The sequence below is a fragment of the Ochotona princeps genome, chromosome 2, assembly GCF_030435755.1.
Source record: "Ochotona princeps isolate mOchPri1 chromosome 2, mOchPri1.hap1, whole genome shotgun sequence".
Taxonomy (NCBI): Eukaryota; Metazoa; Chordata; class Mammalia; order Lagomorpha; family Ochotonidae; genus Ochotona; species Ochotona princeps.
The window spans coordinates 122868746-122883089 of NC_080833.1; the positions used below are offsets into that span (position 1 = coordinate 122868746).

General features: G+C 41.5%; 1 protein-coding gene across 2 annotated transcripts in view; it reads right to left on the reverse strand.

Moving 5' to 3' along the window:
* SELP (selectin P) overlaps window positions 1-14344 on the reverse strand; it is a 41306-nt gene that overhangs the window by 9995 nt on the left and 16967 nt on the right. Inside the window, exons 8-14 of one of the 2 annotated variants that reach the window (XM_058660612.1) lie at window positions 12612-12797; window positions 9622-9807; window positions 7886-8071; window positions 5403-5588; window positions 3881-4066; window positions 917-1102; window positions 70-279 (exon numbers count right to left, since the gene is read on the reverse strand). In XM_058660612.1, the coding sequence (XP_058516595.1) occupies window positions 70-279; window positions 917-1102; window positions 3881-4066; window positions 5403-5588; window positions 7886-8071; window positions 9622-9807; window positions 12612-12797 (1326 nt within the window). The remainder of the gene's footprint in view (window positions 1-69; window positions 280-916; window positions 1103-3880; window positions 4067-5402; window positions 5589-7885; window positions 8072-9621; window positions 9808-12611; window positions 12798-14344) is intronic. The other variant, XM_058660611.1, reaches the window with a different exon arrangement.

The window sequence follows — 14344 nt, forward strand, 5'->3', positions numbered from 1 at the left end:
TGGAATTGCAGCAGGCAGGTTTAGTATCTAGCAGGACAACAACACAGGAATGGCTCCTGAACACATTACCTCGGCATGTTGGAGTTACTGCTGTCCATCTGCCTGAAGGACTGCAACTGAGAATATTGTCTCCTAAAAGTGTGAATCCAGCTTTGCATCCAAAGTGGCAAGTGGTGTTCAAGCCAAAGGTTGCCAGATGGTGCTTGCAGGACATTGTTCCCTGACTGGGAATGGTGAGAGCGGGGCATTGTACTTCTGGAGTAACAACCGACACTGTGGCTGTTGGGAGAAAATGTTTCCAATTAGAAAAGTCCAGGCTGAAAGAAGAACAAACGAAATGACTGCTTTCCATTCCTTTTATAACAAGGGAGGCTCTGGAAATATCTATATAAGGAAGCTAAGCAGAACTATTAGTCTTTGATACAGAAAACAAGGTAATAAAAATTATTTAGAGGTGTCCTTGAAGAGATTATTCTTCTGGCCACAAGAAAATGGGGATCAATGCTACCAATATTACAATAGGAAAGAGAATCAAGACAGAAACATAAAAGACTTAGTAGAGAGCCAGGTATGCCCATGGGCTGATTGCCCGCTCCTGCTACTTTTAAAGATGAGCTCTTAGCACTCCTTCTGGCTCTGCCATTTATTAGCCATGTGGCAGTTGATTGGTCTTTACACCCTCATTTCCCTGTTCTAAAAACTTGGACCAAAGGCCTCCTTCTCTTTTGTCCTCTATTGGCACCAAAGCCAAGGAGACCGTTCAGATAATCTGACAAAGCAGTCTGAGAAAAAGAGTTCAGATGCATAATTCACAAATAATTCTGTCATCCCCTAGAAATTTTTTTAATCAGTGAAATCTGATGTGCCCAAATAACACTGTTACATACACCTCTCACAAGAGCTCATATTTTAATACCTTTGCAGGATGGCCGAGGTGCTGACCATCTTCCAGGAGCTTTACATTCCACATTGTTGGACCCTTCTAGCTTAAATCCCTTGCTACAGGAGAAGTGGCAGGTAGAGCCAACACTGAATTCTCCATGAGTTCCAGAACAGTCCATGCTGCCTTGCTTTGGGACAAAGAGTTCTGGACACTTGATGGCTGGAGTGAGAAATCAAGAGTGTCACCATCTCCAAGTTCATTCTGAAGTTCTGTCCCACAAAGTTCATGCAGTCAAACAATCAAGAAACAGCTATGGAGCATTTACTATACTTTTTCCTAAGCGCTTACTGTAATTTTTACAGATGTAAGACAGGTCATTTACCGCAGAGCGCAGTGGGAAGGATGGTGGGCTTGCATAGAGATACTGTACGTGGAGGACACAAAGATAATGAAGTCAAGGGTATAGGCAAACTCACTCAAGATTTATAATGTCATCATCTTTTCTCAGCACTCTGTTTTTCAGAAACCTTGTAGTATCTTATGCCCCTTCCCCCTTATCTAAACAAATGCAATCCAGGATTTAACCTCTGCCATTCTTCCTGCCCCGAATGACTTCCTTTAAATAGCCTGCCATCTCCTCAAATGCAAGGAAACTGCAACTGCAGAGATCACTTTCCGTTTCAAGCTACTTCCTCCATTTTAATCCCCACGCTGGTTTTTTGTTTGGTTTCAAATAACAAAGTTTCAGAGCAGAGGAAGAATCAAAACTTCCTGCGCAAAATAGATTAATTCCTAGAAATTCCATAACCTGACCCCGGAGTGCTGTTATCTCATGCTGCCCCAAGTTTCTTTCTAAAAGTATTTCTACTAATAAAATTCCAGTAATCCTTCATGACCAAACTCAACATAGCCTCTCACCTCAGCCTGAATTCTGTTCTCAATGTATTTACTTTTTGTTTGGACTCCAGTGCTACAGTGTCACATGTCATACCTTCCGTCCTTGTTACTGGACAAGAAATTCCCCAAACCTAAAAATTTGTCACTGCGTTTGCCATAATAACCACTGCATAGTGTCAAGAGGTTTTCGACAATTACCAGTTATGTGGACAAATAATGGAACACTAAATCAACTAACCACAATTTCTCCCTAACAGTGTTTTTATAAATCATTAGCTAGATGTTTCTGTAAGTATATGCATCACTAGTAAATTCTCTGACCCAAGTCTGATATTTATCAGTACATATTATATTGTTAATAAACCAAGTGACTATCTCTTCTTAAAAAGTCTTGTTATGTTGAAATCAATATGTTAGGTAAAACTCATTTTGCGTAACTTTTAAAGACCTCTTCAAATCTTGAGTGCTGCCTTACAAGAATATAATACATATATATATATTTTTGTGCACTGTCCCAAGCGCTTTTCAGTGATTGGCTATTTACAAAGTATTGTGACTCTTTTTTGCATGAATTTATTCAGACAAAATAGCATTGAATTTCAACTTAGGGACCCCAATCTGCTGAGTAACTAATCACTCCATGTCTGGCAAATTAATTTTATTTATCAAGCATATCTGTTTGTATAAACCTTAGACATTAAATCATTCGTGAACATTTGCACAAAATAACTGTTTTGAAAATCTCCCAGAATTCCATCTTAAAAACCGAAAATGTGGGTCACAGGATCAGCCGGGTGAAAACAGGAACCCTATCACTCTTCAAGCCTGAATCCCAGTGCACAGCGTCTGATACACAGCAGCAATTCTGAAAGTGTTTGTTGAATGGGTAAGCTAGTGAACAGTAAATAATTTAGATGTATAATAACAAGTGCTTTCTACCCACGTAGAGAGAGAAGCAAAAGGGATCACTCTCGTAAAAAAAACTGTACTAAAATAATTTCTGTTATAAAATGAGCACTTATATAGCATTAAATCCACTTAGGAATGTTGCTTTGGTCTATCTGGTCAGTCTTACTAAGCCACAGTGACTAATTTGGCCTTTTGCTTCAGTGGAAGTTTCTGAACCCTCTCAATCATGTCCAACCAAAATAAATATCTTTAAATAACTTTTAAGACCTTCATATTGATCATGTAGGCAAGGAGGTTCTTATCGGAGAAGTAGTGTTACTGACACACAGGGAAATTTAACACAAACCGGGCATATGGTAGGAGCAACCAACGTGGGCTGCATTAAACTTGTGGCTGTTTCAAGGATAGCAATGGTCAACGGATCTGTGTATAAAAGGAAATGTAGAACAAGGAGTGACCTATATCCATATGTGGTAATAGTTCCTTAACAACTGAGGCAAAGATTTTTGGGCATTGATCTAGTGCTCATTGCACAATGTAGAATACATACAATTTTTATAAACTAATGGATGTGTTCTATATAGTCTTTCATCTGACAACCAAGCAATATCATTTTTAGAGCTCTTTTCAACAGGATAAGTTTGTAGAGTGGAAGAGTATTTACCAGTGACAGGCCTGGAATTTAGCAGGCCGGCCATGGGGTGGCAGTGTAGTATATGGCAAAAACAATAGGCCTTCCAACAGACCAGGCCTACATTTCAATCCTGTGTCTATACTTCCAGCAATGTGACATTTAACAGCTGATTATTCTCTCAAAGCTTCAGAATCTTTACCATTCTTTATCATTCAAGCCTCACACACGTCATAGGTTTTGATAGGAAATGGTAGAACTAAAAGCCATCTATTGCTCTTCCAACATTCCATGCCGTTCCTCAGGTTTTGTTCCTTTTCCATAACTCCTACTTCCTCAATTCATTCCATGCATGTTAATCAAAGCAACTCTTAGCTGACTATGCTGTAACGAACATGCTTGCCTAGACTGGTTTTGCTCACCACATCATCCCTAATGATCTAGCACACAGTAGGTTCTTTGTGGATGTGTAATGAACAAATGAATGACAGTGTTACATACAGATGTTGATGTCTTTAGTGACCAGGAGGCAGAGAAGGAATGTTTCAATGTCACAGTACCTTGACAGACGGGGGCCGGAGCTGTCCACTCTCCTGAGTCGGCGCAGTGAACTGCATCAGCTCCTTGCAGCACAAAGCCCTCGGCACAGTGGAAGCTACACTTGGTGTTGTACAGAAATGCTCTTTCAGACGGGGAGCAATCCATGATTCCGTGTGCAGGACTCTCCAGTGGCTTACATGTAGTTGCTAAATGGAGAAAGTTGTCTGAAGTTGGGTAACAGAAGGGCCCAGGTCTTCTCCCTCTTCTAACAGGGAATCTACCTGAAACACCTCATAATTTGCTTTACCTGGCTCCCTCTCACTTGCCCTCTGGTCTGTACTTAGGGTTCCTTTCCTCAGCAAGCCCTCCATTCCCACGTTCATGGCGTTAGGAACACCTCCTATGGGTCCCATAGCTACTATCCCTGTGCTGTTGACGCATCATTGTGGTTCTTTCCCACTGTCCCACAGTCTCCTTGAGGCTGCTTGGTCATACAGAGTTGTCTCACAGAGCCTAGAACAGTGTTGAGTTTACGGAAGGTGCTCAGTAAATACTCAGCTTCAAGTGCCAGGAGAGTTCAGCCTAGGAGAGTTCCTGAACACTAAGATTAAGCCCCAAGTGACCTCAGTGCTGATACGCAGTTCTTCTCTAGGCTATTTTTGGAGTTTTGCAGGGAACAGATATAACCTAGGCTTTCCCAGGGATTTTCAGTTTTCATTTCGTGTGCTTTTGTGTGTCGATGTTTCTGTGTGTTTTGCTATTACAAGATCAGGTCATTTGAGGAACAGAAATCTTCCACAACCTCTATCTCACCTTATAGATGAAGAAAATATGATGTAGAGATGTTTTATGATTTCCCTAAAGTCTCATAACTACAAAGTGCCAGAATTGGGCTCAGAGTCCAGGTCTGAGAATTCACTGATTCAATCTTTTTAATTTCCTGCCTCTGCACCCAATAACCCTTCTCTCAGCCCTTCCCCCAGATACACTATGATTGAAAAAAAAAAAAAAACCTGAGGATATGAGGCAATAACATAGAATTCAGTTTCATGGAGTTATGTAATTAACTAGGATTGCATCAGCAGGTTTATCTTTTTAAGATCTTATAGGATTTTAAAGATTACTTATTTGAAATGCAGAGAGAGAGAGAGAGAGAGAGAGAGAGAGAGAGAGAGAGAGAGAGAGAGAGAAAGAGCACCACAGCTATGACTTGTTTGGAAGTGTGAGGTGCTAGCCTACAGCTTGTCTGTGCCAGTGGGGCAGGAAAAGAAACAAAACAGGCACAAAGTCAAGCTGATCGAGTGCCCAGCTTTTTGTTAGGTACTTTAGACCAGCTATTTTATCACAGGAGTTTTATACACCTTACTCCATATAAAAGCACCTTGCAATTCTTAACTCTGTTTCACAGAGGAGAAAACTCATGGTCCCAGAGGCTGTGCCACTTACACCAATGCCAGAACCTAGAGGAGATATCTCATCCTAACATTGGGAACCCTTGGTTTTTCTCCATTGTCATGACTGCTTCTTGAAGAAAAATCTTACCTTCACAGGTGGGCAAGGGTGAGGTCCACTGGCCAGCTCCAGTGCAGTATAGTGTGTCTAAGCCTCTCACTCGATAGCCAGTTTGGCACTCAAATTTGCAGCTGGAGCCATATGCAAAATCCACAAGTGGATGAGCACAGTCCATGGTTGCTTTGTTAGGGGTTTCCAGAGGCTGACACTGCACAACTGTAAAGGAGACCCAAAGAAAGAGAAAGGAAATGAGGAAGGAGAAAAACCAGGCAGAGAAATGAAATGCAACGGTGAAGAGCCACTCTGGAAACTGAGTGCTGGTGCTGTGGCATAGTAGATAAAGCCACTGCCAGTAACACTGAACATATGTGCATATAGTGTGTGTGTGTGTGTGTGTGTGTGTGTGTGTGTGAATATATGGATGCCGGCTTGTGTCTCAGCTGCTGCATTTCCATTCGAGCTCTCTGTTAATGGCCTGAGAAAAGCAGAGGAGAATGGCCCGATAGTTTGAACCCCTGCCACCCACATTGGAGACCAGATGAAACATCAGGCTCCTGGCTTTGGCCTGACCCAGAGCTGGCAGCTGTGGGCGTCAGAGGAGGGAATAAATGATAGATAAATGATCTCTTTCTGTGTTTCCTCCTCCCTCTGCAGGTAGGACTTTACACAGATATATATATCCGTTAAACTGAAAAGAAAAGGTCATACGACCCTAATGATGCTTGCCCAGCCCTGGAGTATCAAATCTTCAGATTGCCCAGATTACTTAAAAATACAGTGTGCTCCAAACTCAGTTCTTAAGATCTTCTGCGCACAAATCTCTGTAATCCTGTCCTGTCCTGGCAGATTTCCTAAAGTCTACTTACAGCTGGAGTGCCCTCTTCTCTTGTCTTATGTTAAATTTATAGAGGAGCCTATTCTAAAACTGCCTGTGGGGCCCAGTGTGGTGCCCTAGCGGCTGAAGTCCTTGCCTTGCATCTGCCAGGATCCCACATGGGCACCATTTCTAATCCCAGAGGCCCTGGTTCCCATCCAGCTTCCTGATTGTGGTTTGGGAAGACAGTTGAGGATGACCTAAAGCCTTGGTACCCTGCACCCATGTGGGAGACCCAGAAGAGCCTCTTGGCTCCTGGCTTTGGATTGGCTCAGCTTTGGCCATTGTGGCTGACCTGGGGGTCAATCAATGGACAGAAGATCATCCTCTCTGTCTCTTTTCCTCTCTGTATATCTCACCGTCCAATGAAAATAAAATAAATCTTAAAAAAAAAAGAAACCTGCTTGTGGTTGTGACTTCCAGTGAAGGAAGATTTTAAAATTTGTTTGTAATAAAATAAGTCTCTTGTTTTCCTAGAATCTGAAACCCTTCTCCCATCCCAGATATTTTGATTCTAGCTAAGGAACATAGTTAGGAATAGTTCAATTATGGAACTCAGTGGCCCACTGTATGCATATTCTCAGCAGGAATTTAGTGCTGTGAACAAAAATCTACATCCCAAGCTACCTGACACTTCCCTCCACACACTCCAAAGCTATGCGTTATACCTCTTGGGGCCCAGTTCATATAAATTCTTCTGCACAGGTTAGGTTAGAACTACCTGGTGCTGGATGCTTTTGCACTGCGCAGACAGATCATGTTTCATCATTCTTGAATCTTCGGGGATGGGCACTGGGTGGCTAGCAACAACCACAAAGCAATGTTGGGAGTTCTGCGGACAAATCCTATCCAGCACCTTGGAAAATTTCAGAATTCTTTCCACCCTCACATTTGCTTCTCTGTTTGAGAATCAGAGTTACATAGACAAGGAAAGACACACCGAGAGTGCTTCTGTCTGCTGGGTCACTTCCCAGATGTCCATGCTGGCCAGTGCTGGGCCGGGTTAAAGTCAGCCAGGCGCTTCATCTGGATCGTGTATGTGGTTGCAGAGGCCCTAACACTCTGTCTTCCACTGCTTTTCCCTGATCATTAGGCGGGAGTTGAATCAGGGGTGGAGCAGCCAGGACTTGAATCGGCACCCACTATGGGATGTTGCTGTTGCAAGGTGGAAGTTATACCCACTCAACAATGATGTCACCCTGAAGTCTTAGGGGTCTGCTGGGGCTCTCCCTTCCTAAAGAAGCAAGCAAGGCGATGCATTTCATTGGTTAACTGGCACTTTTCAAGCTGTCCAGAAAGCTTCAAGCACCCCTGTTTTCCATTGAAAGCAGCAAGGGTAAACTGATAGATTTGTAATACTTCACCCTTGAGTCCAAATCATTGTAGTTGTTCAACTTGTAATTAACAGAGAGGAGTCCCGTTAGAATGATTTTGCCTGAGATACAGGAATTCATTTGACTGCCTTACTTTACAGACACAAAATATAATTAATATGAGTATATTTGATAGGTAATAATATCTAAAGTTTCCCACTTAATGTAGATCCTCATTATTTCCCACTTTTTAAAATTGAGACAGTCCAGTCCTCACCTCCTAATTCTGGCTCATCATGAGGAGGGAAAGCTTGGGATCCACATACCTACACACTGTGGGAGCTCATTGTCCCACAGTCCAGAGGCCAAGCATTGCAGCGTGCTGGGTCCGCTCAGGTGGTATCCTTCAGTGCAGTGGAAACTGCACTGTGAGTGGAGGGAGAATGTTTGCAGAGGGTGGCTGCAGTTCATGAGGGCATGTTCTGGGACATCAAGTGTTCCACATTCTCTGACTGTAGGGGACAAAATGTTGGTGTTTACCATTTTCTTTTTCATTTCAGAGTTGAAGACAACATGGAGATATTATTTATTTGGATGGGAGTGAGAAAGCGAAACAGATAGACAGACTGATTTTTCATGTGCAGAAGCCAAGGTTGGACCAAGCAGAAACCAGGACCCAGGAACTGCACACTACTGCTTACGTGCGTGGCAGGTACCTGAGTAGTTGAACGTTTACCTTTTGCTTCCCAGAGTCTAGTTCACAGGATGTCAGAATTGGGAATTGGGTCAGGACTTGAATCCAAGTACTCCAGTGCGTGATGCAGCAATGCTAAATGCTGTTGGAATCACTGTGCCAAATACCTCCCCTTGGACATTTGTCTCTGGTTTACTTTTTAATTGGCAGGATGATTAGACAGCTTTGTCAAGTACAGTGTGATGTTTTGGTAAATGTATACTTTGTTTCATGATCAAGATAACTGGATTATACATTATTTCAACTATTTATAATTTATTTGTAGTTAGAACATTCAGAAGCATGTCTTCTGGCTGTTTTGGGGCTACTTGATACAGTATTTAATATGCTGGGTCACTCTTCTGTGTAGTAATATTCCAGAATTTACTCATCATTGTACCCAGCAACCAATTTCTCTCCACACCTGCCTGTCTCTTAAATTCCTTGGTCTCTGTAATAACCACCACTCTTCTCTCTACTTGTAGGGAACTACTAGGGTGCAAAAAGTTTATAAAAATATATGTTCCAGGGCTGGCATGGTGTTACAGCTAATGAAATAAAGACACATTTATACTGAATAATAAATTGGGAATATGGTGCACTTTGATACAAAATATGAGCTCCAAGTTCATGAATTCAGTGTGTTTCTATTTCAGAACACATGCGATATTAGATAGTGTGCCAACCAAATGCCCTGGTTGACTCAGGTGAAGTCTAGCCGCCTCCCTTAGCATCCCACTCATTCACTGTCAGCACAGTGTGTGCTTTCATAAAATCTGTATTAAATGGTAAGTTCATATTCAACAGATAATGGCTACCTATGTACTTTTATCTGTCTCATTGCTACCAGGTACATTAGTGCGCAGCTTTTGCCCTCAAGTAGCTTAGAGTCACCAAGTACGTTGAGAGAATACATAAGGAGACTAGGTCTAAGCCACGTCAACCCAAATCAACTCAACAGTGTTTGCTGAAGGTGAATGGAGCAGGTTAATGTAGAAAAAAAAGGGTCGTAAGGAAATAAATTTCAGGGACATAATTGAACATCACAACTCACTGTGTGACTTTGGGCAAATGGCTTACCCTCTCTGAGTCTATGCTTCACCTTCATCTACAAAATGGAGAAGATAGTGCTTTCCTTTGTTATTTCAGAATTAACTTTATTAAAAGGTTATCAAGGGGAAAGAGTGTTTTTAGATCTAGATTTGTTATTTTGTGCAGCGAATGCCATCTGTTTTAACTCTAGAGCACTTTTAGCAGAATCTTCAATGCTTCTCCAGTCTGCTTATGTCATCTGAAAAGTCATAAGGAAGAACAGACCCACAAGCTTACCTTTGCACGTCGGGGCAGAACCCGTCCACTGTCCAGATGGAGTACAATCCAATCTTTCTGGTCCAGATAAAGAAAATCCCTCATCACAGGAGAACTGGCATGTGGATTTGTAACTAGCATCTCCACGAGGTTGGACGCAGGTCAGTGTTCCGTTCTGAGGGCTCAGTAAAGGTGTGCAGGTGATGGCTGTGACGGCCATGGCAGGAGAAGAGAGCAAAGAGCATTGGGAAGTGAGCAACGGGAATCCACTGAGAGCAAGTATGTGCAAGCGCGCACACACACACACCTTAACGCACAAGGCACCATTCAGTCAGAACAACGGTTTGCATTTTGTGATGTTCTGTCACTCTCACAGATGTGGAAGTGCAGCTTAGCAGTGGCTCACAAAGAACTAATGTCCTGTAATAATGCTTGCCCATTATTAAAGATTTGAAAGAAGAGGTGGGGCTTGTGGGTCAGAGCAATTGCCCCTGGATGGGAGCGGAAATGTTTTCTTCCTTGATCCCGTCTCAGAAACACTTGTAATGACACTGCCAGAAGGCAATAATAAGAAACTTGAAACAGGAAGATAGAATAAATTTCCTTCTCACCCTTTGCTCGACCAGATAGTAACCACCCGAATCCAAATTCTGGCTTTGTCTTTGTTGAACAAAACATAATCTTTACCTTGCAGTGTGCGATGCTACATAATGTGAATTAAATCATTTGTAAAGTGAAAGAAATGTAATTTTAAAATCCCGTGTACAAAGCAGGCCCATCAAGTAATCCACTGTCTGCAAGTGTTCATTTCTTATCTCACCGAGAGCCAGACGCTCATCACTCTAGTGTTCATGTTCCAGCCCCCCTGAGGTAAGGCGGGTGCTTTGGTTGACTGTTGCAATGCGTATATTTGAGTCTGGGGACTTGAGTTGGAGGCAAGTTACTCCACCTCCTGGGGCCTCATTACCTTCACCTTTAGCGTGTATAGACGAGATGCTCAGCATTTTCACTGTGAAAAAGGGCACTCTACATGCAGAGGGTCAAGATGCTCCTCTGCCAATTAATGACACAGTAAAGCCAAGGTTAAATATGTGGAGATTAAAAAGAAGAGAGTAAATTTAGAGTGTCTCATGGTTTAGAGTGTTGCTTCTTTGCTGCCTGACCTGGCTGAACGAGCTTGGCTTTAGACCAGAGATGCGGACACCATGGCGCATGAGGCCATTTTTTTTTTCAGCTGCTCACTTGAACAGCAAAAGCTTTCAAGAGCATTTCCTCAGTCTTCACTTCTTTTTTCCTCCAACTCCATTCCCTGCAATCTGATCCCCTTGTCCAGAGACCTGCTGTATCCACTGTTGGGGGTGGAGGAGGAGATAGGAAAGGAGACAGTTCAACAAGTTACAAACTGAGAGGACAAATGGTGGGAAAGGTGGGTGGGAGGCCCTCGGTTCACTTGAGTCCCTCTCTGTCTTTACTGTGACTTGACCTCTGACAACAGTGTGTTTGGGAGTAGGGGGAGGAGGGAACATGGGACTTTAAAAAGGGAAACCATCTGATAACGCTGTCAGAAGTGTTTCAACAGCTAGTGGATTGCAAGTTTCGTGATACCTTCCCCTCCAGCCCACACTTGGGTAGTGTTCTTGATGTGAACCCAGCAGCAAGAAGAGAAAGTTCCGAGTAAACTAAGAACCAAAAAGCAGAAGGGAACTGGAAGATCACAGGAAACTGTGGTAAGCAGCAGCCACCTTGTAACGAAACACCCTTGGGCAGGGCAGTGTGAAGCAATGCTCCTGACGGTTGCAGTTCATCCCTGTACAGTCCAGGCTTGCCTAGAAGGTTCTGGTCATTGAATAACCGTCCTCAGGGCCTTCAGGCACTTCCCCGAAGCAATGCGAGGAGTCAATCAGACTTCGAGTAGCCGTAAGTGCTGAGGGCACAAGGTCACATTCCCACCTTGTGCGGTCCAGGTGCTCTCAACCTGGTCCCCAGTGGTTTGCCATATGCACTGGTGTCTGCGGATACAGGACATCCATCCGATTCTTCTGAGCTCTGTCATTCATTCACTGTTGACCGTATTTAATGATAGTGTGTGTGTGTGTGTGTAATTGCACTTGTGTGTGACCAGAATAAAAAGTAGCTTTCTCATCACAAAAATATATGAATCTCCCTACGCAGGTTCACTCAGATGTTGAAAGCCTTTCGTGTGCAAAATGAAAGACATGGCAACTGATGTGGAAATATCCACACCATTTAACTTTATCATTGTAAATGTATGTATATCACAAAAACACAAACCCTATAGTAGAAAACTTTAGAATAATTCATAGTAAAAACATAAGAATGTCTATTTTAGGTGAGATATTTAAGGGGATTTTTTTCATTTCTCTATTTTTAAAAATTTTTTCTGTGTATTTTATAAATGAGAATCCTGATTGCCAGAAGCAGTATTAGCCGTTAAGAAAATAAAATGGTAGACTCAGTGGGTGGATGAAGGAAGGAGGGTTATAGGAAAGCACAAACAATCCTTCGATTCACAAACACACATGATCAGAATCAGTTCTATTTCAGAGAGTGTGTTGCAGATATAAATATAAATATAAATATAAATATAAATATAAATATAAATATAAATATAAATATAAATGAGTCTGCATTTCTTTCTTCTGAAAATCCCATTAACCTCCAATTATTGAAATACTTTCTTCCTCTTTCCATCATTCTCCACTTCAGCCCAGGAATATTTCCTCATCTGTGTTTATATCAGAGTATGGTATAACGACGCACTGTAAATCCTCCCTCCCACGTCACCACCATTGTATCTTTTGTGCCCCCATGCTACCACTCTGCCCAATGGTACCCAGAAGTAGGCTGCCAGGTCAGCCTCATGACCACCTTCCCTCTTCCGTCTTTCTTTCCAGATATTGCTTTTAGCCGGCAGGGAAGAAATTAAAACACAGCATCTTCAACAAGTGCCTGTGGGCATTTCTATGATGGTGAGAAGAATGAGCTCTTACCTTGGCATTCTGGAGGACTGGCACTCCAGTGGCCAGTGTCCAAGCACTCGAGCACACTTGCTCCCACCAGGAGTGAGCCTTCATCACAGGAGAAGCTGCAGACAGACTGGTACCTGAAGGCACCGAAGCGGTTGGAGCAGTTCAGCTGGGCCTTCTTTGGAAGTGGAAGATCCTGGCACTGCAAAGCTAAGAGGAAAGGACATGAGAAAGTAAAGCAGTATGCAACATTCAGTCACTTAGAAGTACTCATTAATTTTTATTTCTTTAACCCTTTCTAGTGTTGGAACAGAGGTACCTGAATTGAGCTTTTTTTTTAAGCTAGGAAGTTGCGAAAAATGTCACTTAATTACAACAGCACATTATCAATTTTATAAGGAAAATGCTCCGCCATTTTTGAACATTTTTGCTAATAAGTAGCAGTAATTTTTAAACCATCTTTCCTTTAGATACAAGAACCTGTGTTACCAAGATGCAATTTAAAAAATCAATCCAGAGATTTCTGTTAAAACATTATTTGTAAAAGCAAAAGTATCAAAAGTAAGAAAAAAGTGCGCTGAATCTAAGGCTTAAAAAATCATAGTAGACCCATGAAAACAAGATGAATGATCATATAAAATGACATATTGCACCTTGGAAACATATGGGAAATGTTTCAATATATGTTATTAGATGAAAATATAGAATAAAAATTACTGTAAGGCATATTTTAAACGTATGAAATATACTCTTGTGTATAGAAAGAACATGAATTCTATATTTTTCAAATCTGTTCTTATCTTTAATATGAGGCTGAGTATCTCCTATGTGAAACATTTAGGACATTAAGATTCCACAGTTTGGGGGATTTTCAAATATTTTCATAGTTTTTATTGGTTGAGCATCCCAAACTCAAAAATTTCAAACATTTCAAATATCAAAACTTCTGGACAGTCACATCCATTGTCAAAAGTTTCAGACTTTGGAACATTTCAGCTTTAGGATTATCACATTAGGGATACTTGACTTTAACAAACATTCCTGTGTCACGGCATGAAGCCAACAGGGTGACAGAAGTGTTCAATCAACATGAACTGCTGTGGGAGTAACATCAGCTCCGAGAGTTAGTAGTGACATCCTCCAGGCTAGGCATCAGAGGCAGACCTTGCTCCTCAGAAGGGAAAACCGTAGCAAAAGATTTCAAAGCAGCTTCCGAAACTATGTTTCTTTATGCCCAATGGGCTAGCAAAGCTTGTCAATGGTTAGACATCTATTTGCTTGGAGATAAGAATGACTCAAGGAATCCCTGCTACCTCTTTTAAGTATGTCAACTTTGTGTTTTTCACCCAGAAGATGCATCTACACTGCCGTTCATCACACTGACTTCACCATCTTGGAATGTGGACACCTATTGTTCTGCTGATTTTTTTTCAATTTCAATTATATATATATAGAAATATATATATATAGAAATATATATATATATATAGAGAGAGAGAGATACACACATATGTTCTTATATAATATATATATAGTATTATATAAAGAGTTTTATATATTATATATAACACATATATAATATATAAGTCAACTTTAATTTTATGGTTCAATAATAAATCCATTCATATTGTTATGTAACCATCATCATTATCTTCTCTAGGATTATATTTATCATATCGGTTTGAAATTGTATGTCATTATGAGCCGTGGCTGGACAGAAACATCCAACAGTAAGAACCAGATTGGGTTGAAGGCCA